Consider the following 18,800-nt stretch of genomic DNA (forward strand, 5'->3'; position numbering starts at 1 on the left):
ACCACAAGATTCACGCTCGCTTTGGAACAATTTTTCGTCTGTTCTTGCTTTTCCTCGCTTGGTCATGCATTTTAGGGGAGTAAAGATGTAATATGCGTGGCTGAAAATGTTTTTGAAGATTTCCCTTTAGGAACGCGCTATTTGTGTAGCAATATCCACATTTTAGACGAAGCCTCTTACAACACCAGCCAACACGAGTTTCGCAGACACATACACCGTAATTCCCATGATGGCATGGTGGTCCCTTCAGAAACTCCCATAGACGGTGGCACCACATTTCCCTCTAAGTGTTATAGTGAGAAACTGTATGGCGTAAAGCAACCGGTTGCGGGGCTGAGCGAACTGGGTCTGAATCTACTGCGCATGTGCCACTCCTCAATGAACCTTTTTGAAGCCAACGTGGGTCATGAGTATGTTTTACTGGGTATGTGTCTCCCTTGAATGACAAAAAGAAAGAAGAGCCGCTAAAATTTATCTGGTGCTGCGCAGTAGCATACTCACGGATATATATATATATATATATATATATATATATATATATATATATATATATATATAGTACAAACAACACAAAGGGAGGATTTCGCGGCGCCACCGTTAGCTGGCGTGGCTTGTCCAGCGGGAAAAATGACAGAGAAACCCGGCCATGGCACATGACTCATATATAATCGAGACTACGTGGTGTTTCGGTACATTGCCTCACGCCGTTTCGGTACATTGCCTCAATTGTAGTCCAATTTGTGCAGACTGCCATCGTGACATATAGCTCCTGCTGAATTTTTCTATTTTTTTTCGTTTGCTTTTCGTTTGCATAGAAATGCAGCAGCAGCTAGGATTGAACCTGCGACCACGAGCTCAAGAACGATAAAACTGTCAACATGTAAGTTTTCATAATACTCATAAAAAATAACCAGTTCTTTGGTCCGGGGAAAAAATCATTGAAATCGAGCCGCAGTGGGGCTCGGTATAACTAATCGCCACTGTCCCAGGTCTGCTATGTCACAATACATGGCGCAAATCCCATTAAATGCACATCCGTCTTTGGCATTTGGAATAGTTATGGCCCGCATTATGTAGGGCTTACTGCCCATCAATTGAATGCCAATCTTAATGCATCCAACGTTCACGGCTGTCTCTGGTACCACTGAGAACGTGGGCACACAACCGCTCTCACGAGTGACGTCGCGAGACAAGGAAAGACATTAGAGTAGCATCGCTGCACTATCTAGAGGCACATTTATTCCCCACATTAAAGTGGAACTGTAACAACATCTTTGTGAGGTCAGCATAATTTATTTATCTTGTAGTTTCGTGCACAACATGGTCTTGGATGACGGCTGAACAGAAATCATATCTGCCTGGCCGTGGCTCTGCCACCCGCACTCGCTGATTTGATAATGGCTCATGCATGTATACAATATTTCATGCAATCATACATTTGAATATTTACGAAATATTTGCATTACAAAACAAGTAAAACAAGCACAGTTTCAGACAGGTTACATTAGATTACTGGCAGAATGCCTGCTTCGAATAGGTCCAGTTTCTCCCCATAGAGGCCATGAGATATGACTGACTCCATTGCACTTTCAGAACTCAGAATGATGTAGATTGCTTCAGGATTTCGACGAAGGCTGGATGTGTAGCCAAAAAGAATTGTCAATAATTGAGCCGTTATATTGTACAGTTAGTCCTGTGTTGTGGTACTACATTTAAGAGATTGTTCGGAAGATTATATTGAGTATTACTAGAAAGGCATGTATCATAGAGTGCAAACTCATCTCTTGCAATTTCGCACCATTTTCACGGCCCTAATTTAAATAGAACACTATTTGTTTACACTTAAACTACCGTGCTTTATAAAAGTGTATATTTGGGCTATAGACGTATTTTCAGCATGTCAAACAACAACGAAATTATGGACGTACGGCAATTTGTGCATGCAAAATCCAATTAACTGTAAACGAAGTTTTAAAATGCGAGAAAAACGAGAACCACCCTCAACTCAAATTTTCGCGTGTCTAGCTACCACAGTTGACGCTACCATGTTATTATAGGGTGACACGATTATTGCAAGGCATCATAGCGAAAGTTGGCACATCATGGGCTCGCACAGCTTGTTGACGGTGTTCGCGATCGGGCGGCGATGAACGGACAGATCTAGTTCTGACACTGGACCCATCTTTGAGGCTATGGCATCACTTCTATGTTTACAACAGCTTCAGTGAGGCGGCCTTTGGCGCGCAATGTTCTCAGCATGCTGATGCGTAAATGCCGCGCATTCTACACTTTGCTCATGGCTGTGTGCTAATAAGGTGATGCTTAAAACTGCTGTATAAAGCACAATGCCGTAGTTTTTTGCAGCCCTTGCAATATTGTCACGCTCTAGTGACTGGAGAAGAAGGAGACCATGGAACAACAGCGGGTCACAAAGCCAGCTCTTTATTGGGCGAACTTTGTACCCACAAAAATAAATTGATACAGGGGCAACGACAGCAGAAACTTGATGTGGGCGAGTTGGTTGTTTATGCTTGAAGAAAAGAGCGCTACGAAGACGCGGACTAAAAGAGGAACATGTACGACGGCCAAGGCGCTACTGCCTACTAAATGTTTTTTGAAGAAACAGGATTTTAAATAGATACAACCTAGAATGGCCCATCGTGACATCACGACCTCCCTATCTCGTTAAGCGCCACTGAAGGGCAGCTAATGCACGTACCCTCGGCCATTGCAATGTAGAAAGCTTCTAATATCTCCTTTTCTAGTCTATCTCTAGACCATGCCAGAAACCTGGTGTCACGAAGATACGGACGGCAATTGTGACGTTTACAGTGGTCTGCCAGATGCCCCCCCCCCCCCTTGTTATTTACAGCCCAATTGTGCTCACGCCCCCTTTCATTAAAACACCGTGTGGTGTGAGCGACACACTCGTGTTGGCAACTTAGGGGTACCTCATATACGACGTTAGTTTTGCAAGCCATGTACTGCACTGCATGTTTCTTAGCGTGGGGTTCGGGTTTTGCCTTTGTCAGCATAGGGCATTTCGTGGTCAACCTACACGGTGTACTGAAGAGAAGATTAACACGGTGCCTTTGCACCACCTCCTTGAGGTTGTGGGACACCCTGTGCCAAACCGACAGCAAACGACAAAAATGACAAAAGAAAAAAAAACGACAGCGACGAGCACTTGCGCCGAGCGTTGAACTCTGATCTCGAGGTGAAGCGCGTCAACTATTTATACATGACTCCTCGACGATTCCGACGTAATCGCTGGTGATTGGTTGCGTTCTAGAATACACATAAATATTAATTCTTTCGTGCAATCGAGTTTACAATAGGTTCGGCAACAGCAGGTACAATCACTGGCAACTTTCGAGGATGTTCCTACACGTGTAGGTGAGCGCCTTGCAACGAGCGGTAACTTCAGGGACACTCTAGAAATGGTAGCAGAAAGTCCTATCCGGTGGTATCATTTGTTCTGTGAACAGCGTTATCGAATTGGACGATTACTGTATATCGCTGGATAGCCGAAAGCAAAGGCCAGTGGTAAACATAACGAGTCCGAACGTGGTGCAGTGAAACCTGGGCTGTCTAGCAGTCGATAGTTAGGTCTTACTAATCCGGAGAGCTAGCCAGGCAGCAGAAGCCGCTGGCGCCCTCAACTAGGGGTACCAAGCATGAGGACTCCGAGAATCGTCACCTCCCCGTTGAGATATGTATGTTTTTTTTTCAATTAATCAATAAATTAAACATATTTAGGTTTCGTTTTTTTTTTCTTCAAAGCGTCATACGGATGGCGGCCTTTTCTCGCGGCGTTGTCGCTATGGCTCAGGCAACGATTCTGGGCAGCTCGAAGAAGAGCTGCGCGCCTGTCACGTGCTGGTTTTAGCATCCTGGATAAAGGCTGACAGGCCAGCCAGGGACTGTGCTAGCATACAGTCGGCACTGCGGCGAAAAATAGCGACCTGGCTACGGCGCACGAGAAGGTAGTCGGGGTTTACAGTAGGTCGCTATCAAATAGTCCCTGATGTCCCGTGGTTCTTCGCCCTCTTGAGGACGTGACACATGGACGGCGAAGCTTATGAGGCGCAGCTCGCGGTATAGGAATTGGCGGTACATGGCTCGCTTCTCCACAGTGGTAGCAGGGTGGACGATGGTCGAGGGCGCTCTTGTCCGACAGACGGGTGGGCTGGTGTTGGCGGCGGATTGCGGTGTTATCAAGCCCTAGCTTCATGGCTTAGCGGTGTACCCAATGGCTTCAGGCTGAGGTGGTTCGGCAACTCGCATTGACTGCACGGTTTTTCGGAGACGCTGTCAGCAACAGGCATGCGCTTCCTCACGAGAGCCTAACGAAGATGTTCAGTCGCGGACAGAATATTATGGACCATGAAATCTAAGAAAAAGCTGAATATCTCCGCAACCTCACAACGCAATCTGGTATTTGCATTTTGGACCTCGACTAGAATATGCTAACAACGTTGCTGTGGGCAGTTTTACTGGTTACTGCTACAGGCTGCTCGGGAATTGAACGTTTTCGGAGATCCCGTGGTCCATTTTATTCTGTCCGCGGCTGTACGTTAAAGCCCGCTTTTAATTGACTAAAGTCATAAATGGCTGTCGATGTTAGCTATAGGTAAGCGTATTGAAAACTGTAGCCACTGAAAGAGGCAACGAAAGCGAGAGAAGTGACGGCGACGTCTTGGTGTCAATGCAAGAATATTTCTTTTTCCACTTATTGCGACCGTTACGAAGTAAACACCATAAGGTATAATTACATGGACAAAAATTTCGAGTTTCAGAATTTTGGGGCACTGGTAGCGTTTGTTGACATACGAACTAAAGGATAGTAACATAGATAGAGCTCGTTTACAGTATGACCAAAACTTGTTTTATTCTTTAGCTCAGGCATGGCAACGAAAGCCGAATGACTTTCTTTACAGGAAACATTAAGCCTAAGTGTCTTAGCTCAATCTCTATAACATGCAAAATAGTTGAAAAAGATTAACGCATAGTTGCTTCGTATATATTCTTCAGTTCCGACAAATTCTCTGCTTTGAAATCCTCGTAACCCGCCTGAAATATTCAGACTGAATATCACCCCTAGCCATTTATTAGAAAACATGGCGACACTCGGCAAGATACATTCCCGTTCCGTCTAGTACGCCATGCATAGACACGCATTATGAAAGATAATTCCCAGCTTCAGGCAGTTAACTAACATGCTTACTGCTGGAAAAGTATTAGCTTCAGCTTTTCAGTGCTTTAATGTAGACTTATTTAGCTATACCGGCGTAGTCTAGTAATTTCTATTAAAATTTTTTCTTACTTTGCCACTGTCGATGCGCGACCACTGTGGCATAAATTAAAGACTTGACCTGATGCCTGGAAAAAGCAGCATTTGTAGTGGAGAGTGCGACGAAAGTTTGTCTTGTTATGTAACATACTGACGAACAACTTGGGGACACCGACAAATTCAAAAAACACGTTTCGGCACCCGTACGGGTTCCCCGTCGCACGAAAAGCGGGCAAAAGCCGGAAGTCATTTTACGCCAAAATATGACGTAGTGAAGGGGTGTAGCTAGTAGGCAGATTTTCATGATACCTGTTGACGCTGTTGGCTGTCATTTGAATAGTAAAAAAAATTCAAACAAAAGTCGCATCACAGGATTCTTTTGCTTAGAAATTGTAGCAGCGTTTTTCCAGTCGATGTGGTGACTGTGCTTGCCAGCCAATTCGGCAAGGGCGTGCTATGGTATATATATATATATATATATATATATATATATATATATATATATATATATATAGTCATATAATGAGAAGCCAACAGACACTGACACCAAGTACAACATAGGGGAAATTGCATGTGCTTAATAAAGGAAATAAAGTAATGATAAATTAATGGGAATTAAAGTGGATGAAAAAACAACTTGCCGCAGGTGGGAACCGAACCCACAACCTTCGCATGTCGCGTGCGATGCTCTACCAATTGAGCTACCGCGGCGGCGTTTCCCCATCCACTTTTTTGGGTATTTATGTGTACTAGTAGAACCCTGGGAGTGTTAGCCAGCGCCCCCACTCACAGACCTTGGCGGCGGACGTGGAACGTCTTTTTTGCCGCAGGCGTCACGAGAACGTGATCTTTTCGGGTGAAGGCAACTGGTAAATAAACCCACATATGCTACCTGAAGGCATCAATGTTGCCGGATTAGAGACCCTCGGAATGTAATAAACGACAAGAAAGGGGGTTAACCGAGGCACCCGATAATTATTAGTCATATAATGAGAAGCCAACAAACACTGACACCATTGGTGTCAGTGTTTGTTGACGACGAAATGACATAATGACGACGAAATGTAGAAGGCACTGAAAATAATTCGTCACGAGTTATCCACGAACGGGTACCCCAAGAAGTGCATCAACAGAATGGACGCTGGTGTCCTCCATCCCAACCTGTGCATAGGCAAGTCCTTTACAAGATGTACTGGCATTCCAAATCAGCTTGGCGTCAGCGAAGCTCTTAGCTGCGTATTGTCTAGATACGCCCTTAGAATAGTAGATATGCCACCAATGGAGCTGATAAATCAGCTTGTTAAGGTAAGCCCTGGGCTAGAAAGAAAGAAATACCTGAACGTTTATGGCGTGCCATGATCACACTGGAGCTGCAGTTATATCGGCGAAGCCACCAAATTCATCAGTAGATTAAAGGAGCACCAAAGAGACATCTCGAGCAACAAAAGAAGCATCGAACGCCCTTGCATAACACGCTGCCAATCGCAGTCATCACATGGACTGCGAAAACCCTGCTGTAATAGTTCAGGAAAATAATCCAACGACACTACTTTGTTGAAATCTTTCAATATTCAGACTACAGTACCAACACCACTGATGGAAATGTGCCCATTCAGCACATGCATTCCCTACGTCTCATTTTGGCATAAACAGTGCTTACGATGGCTGCTCGCTTTAAGTGTGATCAAGGAATCCGTTGGGTCCCGAAACGCCTCTGTTTTATGCTCGCCTTAGCTTGGTCAGTGACCGCAATTTCTTCATCAGATAAGCATTAGTTTCTGAACCACCACGGTTCGCATGTGCTCATGAAAATTCGGCTTTGATAACGTGGTCTCATCTTAAGTGTAATTTTGTATTTCTAAAAAGTTCTACAACTTTACCGCCAGGAAAGTAATAAGGCAACGTCTCTACCTTGTTACGTGGCACTAGCGCATGAACGCGGTTTCCATGCAGTGAGAAAAATGAGGTTGTCAAGATTATACATAGGCTGATTGTAATTCTGGAGAACCTCAACGTAAATGAGCCCGCCTAAATTGTACTTTCGTGAGTCTGAGACCAAGTGGACTCGTGTGAGTAGAATTTCGGTGAATCGCAGTTCCGATGAGCACAACTGAATATAGATATGGTGAATTTGCATCCGGGTGAGCCTGGCTGAGTGTACTTCTGCTGAATCTAAGTCGGACTGATCACGGCTGAGTAGAACTTCGGCTAGTCTGAGTCCGACGTAAGCTCTGAGCAAAAATTACTATAAGTGAGTGAGTCTTATTGACCTTCGTTTATCTTGTCGACCTATGGTCGAGCCCCCTAAGAGAAGAGCAGTATGGCAAGCTTTCTCAATAGGAATGACACTACACAATCAGTGTTGGAAACTAAGCTCGCAGTTCGAGCAAATGGTTTATTTGAAGTTGTAGAAGCCTGGAGGTTAGAGACGGATGCTGGCCTTTTCAGCGTTATGGTAAGGGTGAGGGAGGGCACGCGAAGCTTCTTGTGCTGATGGTGAGCGGGCGTATAATTTTTTATACGTAATTACAAGGATGAGGGAGGTATCTGAAGTTGTTTAACGTGAGGGCGAGGTGAGAACAGTACTTACGTCAGGAGAGTGATAAAACAAAACAAGAAAATGAGTGCACTTGCCCGCCTATGGTTAGCGAGTGGCGCCACTTGAGGCTGCTAGAATGTAAACGACTTTTTCCAGTTCCTACCGCACAACCGCTATGATGGTCTCTCACAATCTTCGGTGCTTAGAGCTTCAGCGTCGGCGTGCTCTGACATTAGAGTGCTTAGATTGCATTCACTGTTGCGAATCCCCAGTGTCTTTTCGATGTTGGTGGTCTCAGAAAAAAAAAAAAAACTCTTCAATGTTCCTTGTCCGGTTTCATATCATTCCGATGAAAATGTTTTGCCTGCCTCTGCGCATTTGAAAATCAGCTATCATTTCCGCGCTTATATCAATGTCAGCGGGAAAAAAGAAACGGATCATCTCCTCCGGAAGGAAAGAAGCTGGCCTTAAGGTGCCCGTACAACTTGCAACCCTCCTCTTCTGGCGATGCTTGTGAATGTTTTCACGCTGCAGCCGTGAGGAAGGTCCCACTTTGTTGGAGTGGACACCCGATTCTCGAACGATGTATTTGTCCCCTTTTCAAATTAAATATACACGCGACGAAGCATTTTTCAGATTTCCAGATGCAAGTTTATGCCCTTTGGAACTGATAGAGATAATACAGATGGGCTGGCAATTGTTTCTGGTTTCATGGAACATGCTTATAACGCTGCGTTTCGAAGACGGGACACAAGAAAGCACAGAGGACACTCGCCGATCTGTTCTCTGGGTGACTGTGCTGTGTGACTCTGTGCTCAGCGACTGTCCTCTGTGCATTTTTTCTGTGTCGTGTTCTCGAAACGCACCGTTATAACCATGTCCCTTTGAAACGCCTTCAACCAAGTTTCAGGGTTATCCGCCGAGCTCCCCGGTAGGTCAGTGGCTCCCTCGGTTGCCAAAAAGTATGATGGTTTGTGAGGACGCTAATTTCATCATGATGCTGGCTACTGATTTGGCCTTTGTCTTTCTGGTCATCTGGAACCCCATTCTTCGCCGTAAATTTATGCAGCCTCCGCTGTAAATAATGTGGGGAGCGTTGGGGTCGTCTTCACCCTTTGTTCTAGGCTCACGGCTTGATGACGGCGTCCGGTATGTGAAGTTAAAGACACTTCCACCAGATTTGGTCACGTTGTTAGTCACGGGGCAAGAAACAGGCCTAAGCACCCTTCCCCCGAAGAGTCACAAAGCAACATCTTTACTGGGTCGAGCCAAGTCGAGCGCATCAAATATATATATATACAAGACTGGTGGAAGATTCCAGCGTATAGATGGAGCTGGCGTGCGTATAGAAAGAACAATACTGTTCACTTCGCCCACGCAATATGACAACAGAAAGCGCGGCCGACAACATATACAGAAGTTAGAAACGACGACAAGAGCCGAAACTGTTCCGATACATGCAAGCGCGTATTCCGTGGAGCAGTTAAATTGACAATTGTAGGCAGGCGAAAAAGCGGTCACGGGGAAAAGGATAAGCAATGTACGCGTGTCAATACGGACGTAAATCACTCATTACAGGTTTACCCATGGTCATAGTGCCGCACATTGATGTCACGTCCATGGTACAAGTGCGCGAAATCCCCACGTCATAATACTCAAAGCGTTCCTGCCCAACAAGCGTTTGGCGGAGCGCTGCAGGGCCTCTTTAGGCAACCTATAAAACATACGGAGCAACCACAATGCTCTCACAACGCCTAAAGCTGCAGCTACATGCGGAAATGATTAGATAATTTTTTAGTGCTAATGCAATTACGATTTGTTCTCCATTCTAACGCGAATGTCATAATTTAGCAAGTGTTCCGGAATAAACTGCACGTTACAATAGAGCCAACCTGGCCCTCGAGGGCTCATTCAAGGTTTGAGGGGACGAACCTTGAAACCACCAACAGTTAATCGAGTGCCCTAAATCTGCCGATTTCAAACCCGTGTCTTGTGTTTAAGGGAAACTGGCGTGGGCGTACGCATGCGGTCTCGCTAACCGATTCCACGCTATGCGACACACGGGGCGATTATCTCTCAAATTGCTGGTTGGCGTTCGCACGATAGATGTGTACACGTGCGATTGCGGGTCAAGGTTTAAGAGAATCGGGATACTGTGCCGGAAAGACTGAAGGCTCGCTCCGTTGCTGGGGCACGCAATTTCTTTTTTTCCAGAATTATCTATCCCGCAACACAGCACCATCACCCAGCAGGCGTGGTCAGGAGAGCCCGCAGAGGGCAACGCAAAAACAAAAGAGTTTGGCTTCAAAAGTGCCATGATCCTTCTCTACCAAGAACTTTGTTCGAACTTAACGAGGCGGCCAGATGAGCAGCCAGTCGCTCTATTTGTACGCTACTCACCAGGCGATAATCCATGATCGTCGTGTTCCACGCTAACGTCCGCTCTTCTTCCCTTGTCCATTTGGGTGACATGGTGAAGGCCCGCGCGTACATCCCAAACGACAGCAAGGCGTAGAATTGTCGTCCGAACATCATCTTTTCGAGACGGCTCCGCAGTCCCTTAGCTATCCTTTTCTGGAGGATAAGAACAATACCTTGGTTAGGTGATGTGGGTTCTCTTCTTTTTTTTTTTTTTGGCGCGAGAAACAACTGCAACGCTACGATGCATTACAGAAAGATAAAAAATTTAAAAAAATCGATGTCTACAGATGCGAAGCTAGTTTTGGTTTGAAGTTTCTGCACGTCTTTCCTACGAAAACTTACAACGTCATTGTGGGCAACGATTTTTTTACCATGTTGCTACCATGCGCGCCAAATGCTGAACGCTTCCTTTCCTTGGACCCGTTCCTGACTTCATGTGAGGACACTTTCAGAATTCCTTATCTCGAAGGGTTGCATGGAGGGTGAAAGTGTACTCCGGAAAATCACTTACGCAGGCTCTTAAAATTAGCCCTTTCGTTGGGTATACAACAGTTTCCACTGGTCTGGGTTCGAAGTTATTCGCCGAAAGTAGCACGCGAACGTCTTTATTCAGCAAAATGAAGTGTCGTTCGTCAAACAACTTAACGTCAAGTTGAGTAACTAACGCACAAGCTTCTTGCAACTGACGCGAACGTCTTTATTCAGCAATATGAAGTGTCGTTCGTCAAACAACTTAACGTCAAGTTGAGTAATTAACGCAATAAACGCACAAGCTTCTTCCTGATTTACGTGCCAAGCTAATGCTGGTAGGGACTTCTTGCAGAGGGCAACATGGCGGCATCTATGAAAAGGGGTGCCGGCTGCTTCGGATATACTTCAGTACAATGGGGCTTCCTTGCAAAGGTCAGGAATGCTTAATAATTTGGGCCTAATTGACTTCATTTCTCCAAGAAGTTCCCCTGCTAACCGGAAAGCACTATAGGACAGCTTGTTGCTATAGTTGTCGAAGAGCGATACAAGGAACCTAATCGCGGCGCCTCGCTTGAGGCACAATATGAGCTGCCTTTTATTTCGCAATAAACGTTTTCCCTCTTTGTGTCGCTACATCGGTGGCACATATGTGGAATTGTGTTCGTTTTGGGTAGGAATTAAAAAAAAAGTGTTTCTAGAGCTCTGCATGTAAGTTAGCATGAAAATTGCGGTTCACAACAAGAGCTTTTCAGAGGAAACTTAAGCTCGTCCGGTCGTGCTAAAACCATGGGAGTGAAGAAAGTATTATTTTTTCAGCATCCACTTCACCAAATATGGGAAGGTTTGTTGCACCAAAACAAAGAATTTGAGATCTATTGATTCCACGAAGCAGGTCTTCTATTTAGGCGGTCATTTTATTTTGCCTAAATTGCAGGAACACTGGAGGATCTAAGAAAAACCTCAAGTGTGAAGTTGATAACTCTGCTACTCAGCAACACAAAGGAATATAACAATTGTGTCAGCTCCACTCGATAATACATCTAAAGTGCTCAAAATAGAAGTACTGTTGACCACTCTGCGATATATCCTTAATTTGGGAGTTGGACATGCGTAATGATTGCAGTTGAAGGCATGCAGTCTGCAGAAGTACTATTTCTGCTTGGTTGCAGAATTGCAGATATATAATTTAGTGCTGCAGTGTTTTCAAAGGATACCCATTTTCCTAAACAATCAAAAGTCACACATCTAACTTCTTGAAATCCCGAGAACTACCTCTCTCAATTTTCGCAACTTGGTCCAAAATTTTGCTGTGATTGTCTGTTAAAAGCATTTGTCGATTGTACTCGTATTTGAAAAAGCTGCATCGTACTTAACCCCATGCTGTAGGTTCCTGTTACAAGGGGGCTTCGGCTGACAAGCTACAATCCATATACACGGCAACGAAGAAATTGTTTTACTCTGGGCTCCACTGCATCGATTTCGATCATGTTTGCTGCATTGAAGAGAAACGATTAAGCCCTACAACAATATGAAAGCAAAGCTTTTACTATGGCCCCTTACTCATTTTTGGCGCAAAAATGGTTGGAACTGGCACAATAGAAAGGGGCACTGAGAAAATCACGTTTACAACTCTAACTCTGCCATAAATGACCAATATCAAAATTATGCAAGCCACATCTAACTAGCACATCTGGAGCAGTCCTGCTGAATATTGGGACAATACGATGTAAGCAATAAACAAATCTATAAAATCATTTTACTACACATATTAAAGCTCACGCCGTTTGCTGAAGTGCGATATCCTTTTTGTTGTAGAGTTAACGATTTGCAAGCTCACTGCTGCAATTGAAGAATGTTACTTATTTTCGAGAACATTTTATAAATTTGTGAGTCTGTAAATAAAAATTATGTGTGCTACAGCAGGCAGGATGCTGCTTTCTCTCCAAAATGCAGCAACTGTTACTAAGCTTAATGCACCGATCGTTGAATCATGGCATTTCTGCATTTTGCATAAAAAGAAATTGAAGTCACCCTCGACGTGTAGCTTCCTTTTAATAAGTTGGGGGTGTTGCGAGAGACAAGCAGGCACACTTGACTGAACAAAAACTATTAAGTTTAGCGTGTAGTTCTTGGTTTACGTCGAAAACGCTGAGCCCTACTTAAAGAAGCAGTCTATCAAGGTAATCAAATAAATATAAACGTTAATTTGGGGGTAGGGGGTGGTTTGGCGTGCCAAAACCACAGTATAATTATGAGACATGCCATAGGGGGAAAACTCCGGATTAATTTCGACCACCTGGACTTCTTTAACATGCACCTAATGCACGGTACACGGGCGTTTTTACATTTTGCCCCACCGAAAATGGCCGCCTCTATTGCGATTTAATTATTTGCACTCGAGATTAGTTGCGCCACCCCAAAGACTCTACGCTACCTCAGGGGGTAATAAAGTAACTGAGGTTTGCTTGACTTCTTTTAGAATCCATCAAACTCTATAATTGTTTCGCGTGAGCGAATATCAGTATAGTCTATAAAGAACACATTTAGCGTCTGCTCACTTCGATAAATATCGTATTTGATCTTCAGGAAGGTCTCGTGTAGCCTCTTCTGCCTATACTTTGCTGCAGCGCTGTCCATGCGTTGAACTGCTTTCCGCATCCAAAACGCGCAATTGTAATAAACTAGCTATGCGGGCTGAATGTCGTATAGGAGAAAAATGTAGTATCCCGCATGCAGGGAAGTAACTAGCGTGCTTGCTTATTATAATTCCTTTCTTTCCTGAACTATCTTTTGCAATAATCAATCTGTGAATTCACTTCGCTAATGTTTTAGTTATCCCTATCGAAAGAGTCCATGTGCCCATATTCAATAATAACGTATGAACATAAGGGAGCATGTGGTTAAAGAAAACACATGCTCCCTTATATTGTATTAGACTTGTGACATATGAACATATAAGGACCTCACACAAAACTTTCCTGTGGTGCACATCATATATGACTCTGATATGCATGATACGAAGATGTGTAGAGGCCATACTAAATTAACTCACAAACCTGGGCGAGGGACTCAATTCTCGGCATATTTATTGGATTGTTGTAAAATATAGACCAGTTGTTAGTCCGCGCTCGTATCGTGCACTTGCTCTTGTCCTTCGTCCACGTTGCGGTGCCTACGCCATGGATTATGGTCGATACTAAAACCTGTCGCATATATTAAATGGGGACTGAACAATATGCCCAATGATATATGGGAACATGGGGTTCTTACATGCGGAAACGGTATGGCATCGTGGGAATATTAGACTAGGGCATTTTTATAGGGACGCGCTCAATGTAGGTCGACTGAATTGGACAGCTGTTGACATGTTCAGAAAATGAATTGTTAAACCGTTATCCGTCAAAATAACACAAAATTATACTTCCCTGTTGAAACTGTTACACTACCTATATTTCTCATAAAACTTAACATGTATAAGACTGAACTACAACTTTGCTTTTAGTAGAAGTGTAACCAAGAGTTCGTTCTTCAATTTACATTGCGAATTCAACAGGAGGACGAAAAGTGGAGAGGACGAGACGGCACTTCCATCAAATCGAAGTTTTGATCTGCTGAAGCGGTTATATTATTCACCAAGGGGCAAACATGAGCTACGCAGGCGGAACTACATCATTAACACAAGCGAGTGACACCGGTCTATCTAAAACCATTCATAAGCCACAACCATGGCTTGATAACTCAACATACACTAGTATATATGCGGAAAGAGCGCGGAAAGTTAAACAGTATGGAAAAAATGGTACCTTTAAAAGTGAACACGCGTGATATTGTAAAATATCTATTCAGCTTCAAGGCAACTCATTTGGCTTTCCCTTAGTAAGGGGGGTGGCTTCTTCACACTAGAATTACCACCGTTAGCTATGTGATATAGAACCCTCCTTTCGTGCGGTCGTGAAGGAAAAGAAATAGCATTTTCTCTCAACCTACGATAACAGTCACACCCTGAAGACCCACGACGTCGTACGTTGGCACTGCTCCAAATTACTGTAGTGCAAGCTTAACCAAGTCTTGATACTAATGATGTTTGCCAAAAGCTCGAGAGAGGCATTCTCTACGCAATGACCGCCTGGCAGGTTGAAAATTTTGGTTTATCGCATTATTTCAACTAATTTCTGCCTTGGCTTTTTCCTTTCTGTTGCGCGAGAATATACACAATGTAGCAAATTCTTTGAAGATTCATTTTCGCCGCAAAAGCGACTTAAAACTCAGCACCTCTAGAAGCCTTCCAGATATATGCGTAAGGGAACTTATGGGTTTCACCTAATACTGTCTGGTAGCGAACAGGCAGGTTGAATAATAGGGACATCACGCTGGAATTTAAAAAAATGATGTAATAAAGTTTATCTCAGGCTAAGCTTAGTGTACATAAACTGGTTGTTTTAATCTTTTCAACGTTGCTGACGTAGCGGTGCATTTCTGCGTTTCGGAACCGCCATGTTAGATTTGACATTCCTTGTGTCAGATACGATTGTAAGGAGCACACCAGGACAATATTTGCCATTATCTATGTCATCTTTCTTTCACTGCTGCACAACCAAAATTGAACCATTTTGTATGTTTTATTATATCAGAGACAAAAGCCCGACCCTGGGTGCGCGTCACCTTTGAAAAGAACCCCACGCTGGAAGGATTAAACAAAACACAGCGCTTACACAAGGCAATAAGAAAGAAAAGAATGACGCGAGCGCTGTTTTCAGTTGCTAGAAACAACATTGCTGTCGTCTTCTTTCTTCGTCCCTTATCTTAGCGCTATGTTTGGTTCACAACGACGTACCACATCCAAGTAGCCCAATTAGTAGTTCTCATTCGTTCTTTCATTTTTTTTTTGCCGTAATGCCTTTATTTATGAGTTCGTGGTCGGCGTTCTTTTATGCAGCATGTTAAGCCTAAAGTACGTACATATGAATGTTAGTCACACCGGGCTCAAATGAAAAGCAGTAGAGAACTTTCGAGAAAAATAGTGCCCTGAAGGACGGGCTCTCGACATGAGCTAGTGTCGAAAATAAAAGCATTTACCGCACCATAGGCGTCCCCATGTGAAACTTCCATGGCTCTCCGCAGTTTGCTCAGTCTCTCGTCACATCGCCCGTATCCCCCAAATTATATTACTTTATCCCTGTATAATATGAAATATACCTCGTACAGGGGCAGCAGCAGTACAGCAGGACACGCGCCCGGGCTAACCAGAACGACCGTACGGAAAAGCGGAATGGCTGGGCTAGGAAGCAATGCGCTCATCACTGCACAATCTGACGAATTTCTTTCCTACTGAGCACGTGGTAAAAAAAAAATTGGCTAAGCAGAGATCACTCATTTCTCGGTGCTGAAAGTGACAGACAAGGTTTATCGGTCTGAATGCCTGCCTGCCTGCCTGCCTGCACGTTTGCACGTCCGCCGGCGCATTGGTTTGGCCGCATTGACAACCGCTCAGCGGAAATTTCTCTCGATGCGCTTCCCCGACTTCCGTCGTTCATAGCGAAGCGTACACGACATCTTGGTGAATGATCGACTGCTTTTTGGTTAGTCGAATAAAAACAGTCCATTGTCTTATGAGGTTGTTTTACCGCGATTAGTGCGTTGAGGTCGCATGAACCAAAGCATGCCATCGCCAGTGCCGCGGTAACTGCTCCACCTGCTCAACATCAAAGGTAGGATAGATTGATGTTTGACTTTGAATTGGACTTTATACACAACACAAGAATTACAAAATGCGTGCGTACAGACGAGGGTCCCAGAGTAAGGATAATGCAAACGGGGATCTCCGGCTAGAAATTACAATAAGACAGTCTAATTGCTGCTGGTCGGCAACACATCAGCACGTCAGCGTAATTACGTAATAAAAGGCAGAACATAATAAAGGCGAACGCTAAAAAAATTATCAGAAAACGCTATACTAAAACGCATGTAGTATAGATAAAAGAAAAGGAACAATGGAAGCGGCAAAACGCATACAATGCTTCAGAAAATTGCTACAATGTTCCGAGGTGTCTTTGGCCTCTAACCAGGTCAAACGCCACCCACGCGAGCTTTTCACTTTAGAAACTGGACTCAGGATTTTCTTAACTCACCAGCGTGAGCGTGTTGTACTTGGTCAATATCAGGCTGTCCGGGTTGGGCCCGACAGTGTACCGCTCTTCGACAGCTTTTATCACGTCAGCGTGCACCCTCAAGACCATCATTGTTATTCCAGGGAAATCCCTGAAACAAAAAAAGAGCCTGTATTCACACGCGGCAAAACAAGCTCTAGGCCACGCAGAGCAGTTGCTCTTCTCGAGGGCCACCTGGAAAAAAAAATGTATGACCAAGATTCGCGGTTCTTGGCCCTCACGTTCGCTGTGGGCTCACCTGAGCTCACCTGCGTAGCCTGACTTAGCCTTGAGCCTGCTGCATGTTTTGGTGTGACCAGCATTCTTTGGGAAATCAACACACACTTTCCGCTTTATTCGTTGGTGTCAAACTAACCTCTTTCACGCAGTGACTAAAGTTGTCTACTAGCTTCGGCCACCAGGTGCAAGCTGGCGGTTGTCTTGCCGAGCTGAAAACAATCGCCACTGAGCATGTTCCCGAACAGACTTCGACACCGCCTGTGTATATTCCTCGTGAATGCCCCTGAATTAATGTGCCAAGGTGATCCAAGGGTTATGTATACATACAATAAAGCAACCACTATCCGCATAATTCGCCTGCACATTGAGCGTGGCCGTTTATTGCGAAGCCATTGCAAGAAATTGGCAGCCCAAATAGGGACGCTGTTTGCGACGATCACTTTCGGTGATAGATTAACCGTTAGGCGTCTGCTGATTGGCTTGTTGGGCAAAATCGAATGAGCTGATTGGCTGTTCGAGCACCCCATCACGCGAGGGCGATAGTGTCGCCGATGTGATCGTCGGGGAATACGTCCCCATGGTACGACGGATAATGGGAGTCGTTACAGAATTCCAACAAAGTGGCATTGATTACAATAGTATATACGGTGCCGCAGCATGATCATTGTGCATTGTGGTTGGCAGCGAGACTTCCGCTTGGTGCGTCTGCGCATGTGCCCACAAGGTTTCAGATTCGCGGACGGCATGGGGATGTGGAACAGTGACACGTAGTACATCTTATAACAGCATTCATATCCCGTGAAAGAATTAGTCCACAGGGTATCTATACGCATTCCAAAACATTTTAAAGGACACATACACACACACTATATATATATATATATATATATATATATACTCACACACACACCCGACTCCACTACAAAGAGTTCTTGTTTGGGCTATCAATATTTTAAAAAAAGAAATACGCGCAGTAATTAAAACTAAGGAATTAAGCACTAATTTACCCTGTCACAATTTTGGTAAGCTCACAGTGCTGCGTCACAAATTGATGAATTTTGGATTATACATCGCTTTCTAGTATGCTATGCTAATATAGCACTTTTTCAATGCCCGTGTAAGCAGGTCAGCTTTACTCGCTTTTTCTGTTTTAGCTAAGGGAACTGCGATGTCTAGTTTTGGTGCGTAATTACGAATTCCTAAGTCTCATTATTGAGTTTTGTTTTCAATATGCTCGTTTTAAGAAATTCTCACTGGCTGGGCCCCAAATTGAAATTTTTGCCTATTGCAGTCGGTAAAATTATCTCTGAAACACAAGGAAAGTTTTTCAAATCAGTTCAGCGGGAGTAAACTGAGGGAATTTCTGCGTTTACATGTATTTAGATAGAGAAATCGGAGCCATCAAGAGATAAAGCGTTCAGTTAACTCAGGTATATTTAAAATAAAGGACACCACATGCAACATGTGTATAGGAGGCATTGTAAAGGGGGCGCTGCTCCGTCGCTCTACTCACGTGACAGCTTTTTTGACCAAGTAGCGGTAAGTGGTAGGCGCTCTTGCGTCGTTGATCCCGGCTCCCAAGGCACAGAAGTACCTAGTCTTGTCCCCTTGCTTTTTGTGCAGGAACTCTGCTACGAGCTGGGCCATGAAATTCCGTGAAAATTAGTCTCTTTTTCTTGTGCACACAGAG

At 44.3% G+C, this 18,800-nt stretch overlaps 1 protein-coding gene across 2 annotated transcripts in view; it reads right to left on the reverse strand.

Moving 5' to 3' along the window:
- Nucleotides 1–18,800, reverse strand: part of LOC135910113 (uncharacterized) — a 59,687-nt gene that overhangs the window by 5,186 nt on the left and 35,701 nt on the right. For both annotated transcript variants that reach the window (XM_065442150.2, XM_065442151.2), the window contains exons 6-8: nucleotides 18,624–18,748; nucleotides 16,853–16,982; nucleotides 10,233–10,406 (exon numbers count right to left, since the gene is read on the reverse strand). In XM_065442150.2, coding sequence (XP_065298222.2) covers nucleotides 10,233–10,406; nucleotides 16,853–16,982; nucleotides 18,624–18,748 — 429 coding nt within the window. The remainder of the gene's footprint in view (nucleotides 1–10,232; nucleotides 10,407–16,852; nucleotides 16,983–18,623; nucleotides 18,749–18,800) is intronic.

The sequence above is a fragment of the Dermacentor albipictus genome, chromosome 7 (genome assembly GCF_038994185.2).
Source record: "Dermacentor albipictus isolate Rhodes 1998 colony chromosome 7, USDA_Dalb.pri_finalv2, whole genome shotgun sequence".
Classification (NCBI taxonomy): domain Eukaryota; kingdom Metazoa; phylum Arthropoda; class Arachnida; order Ixodida; family Ixodidae; genus Dermacentor; species Dermacentor albipictus.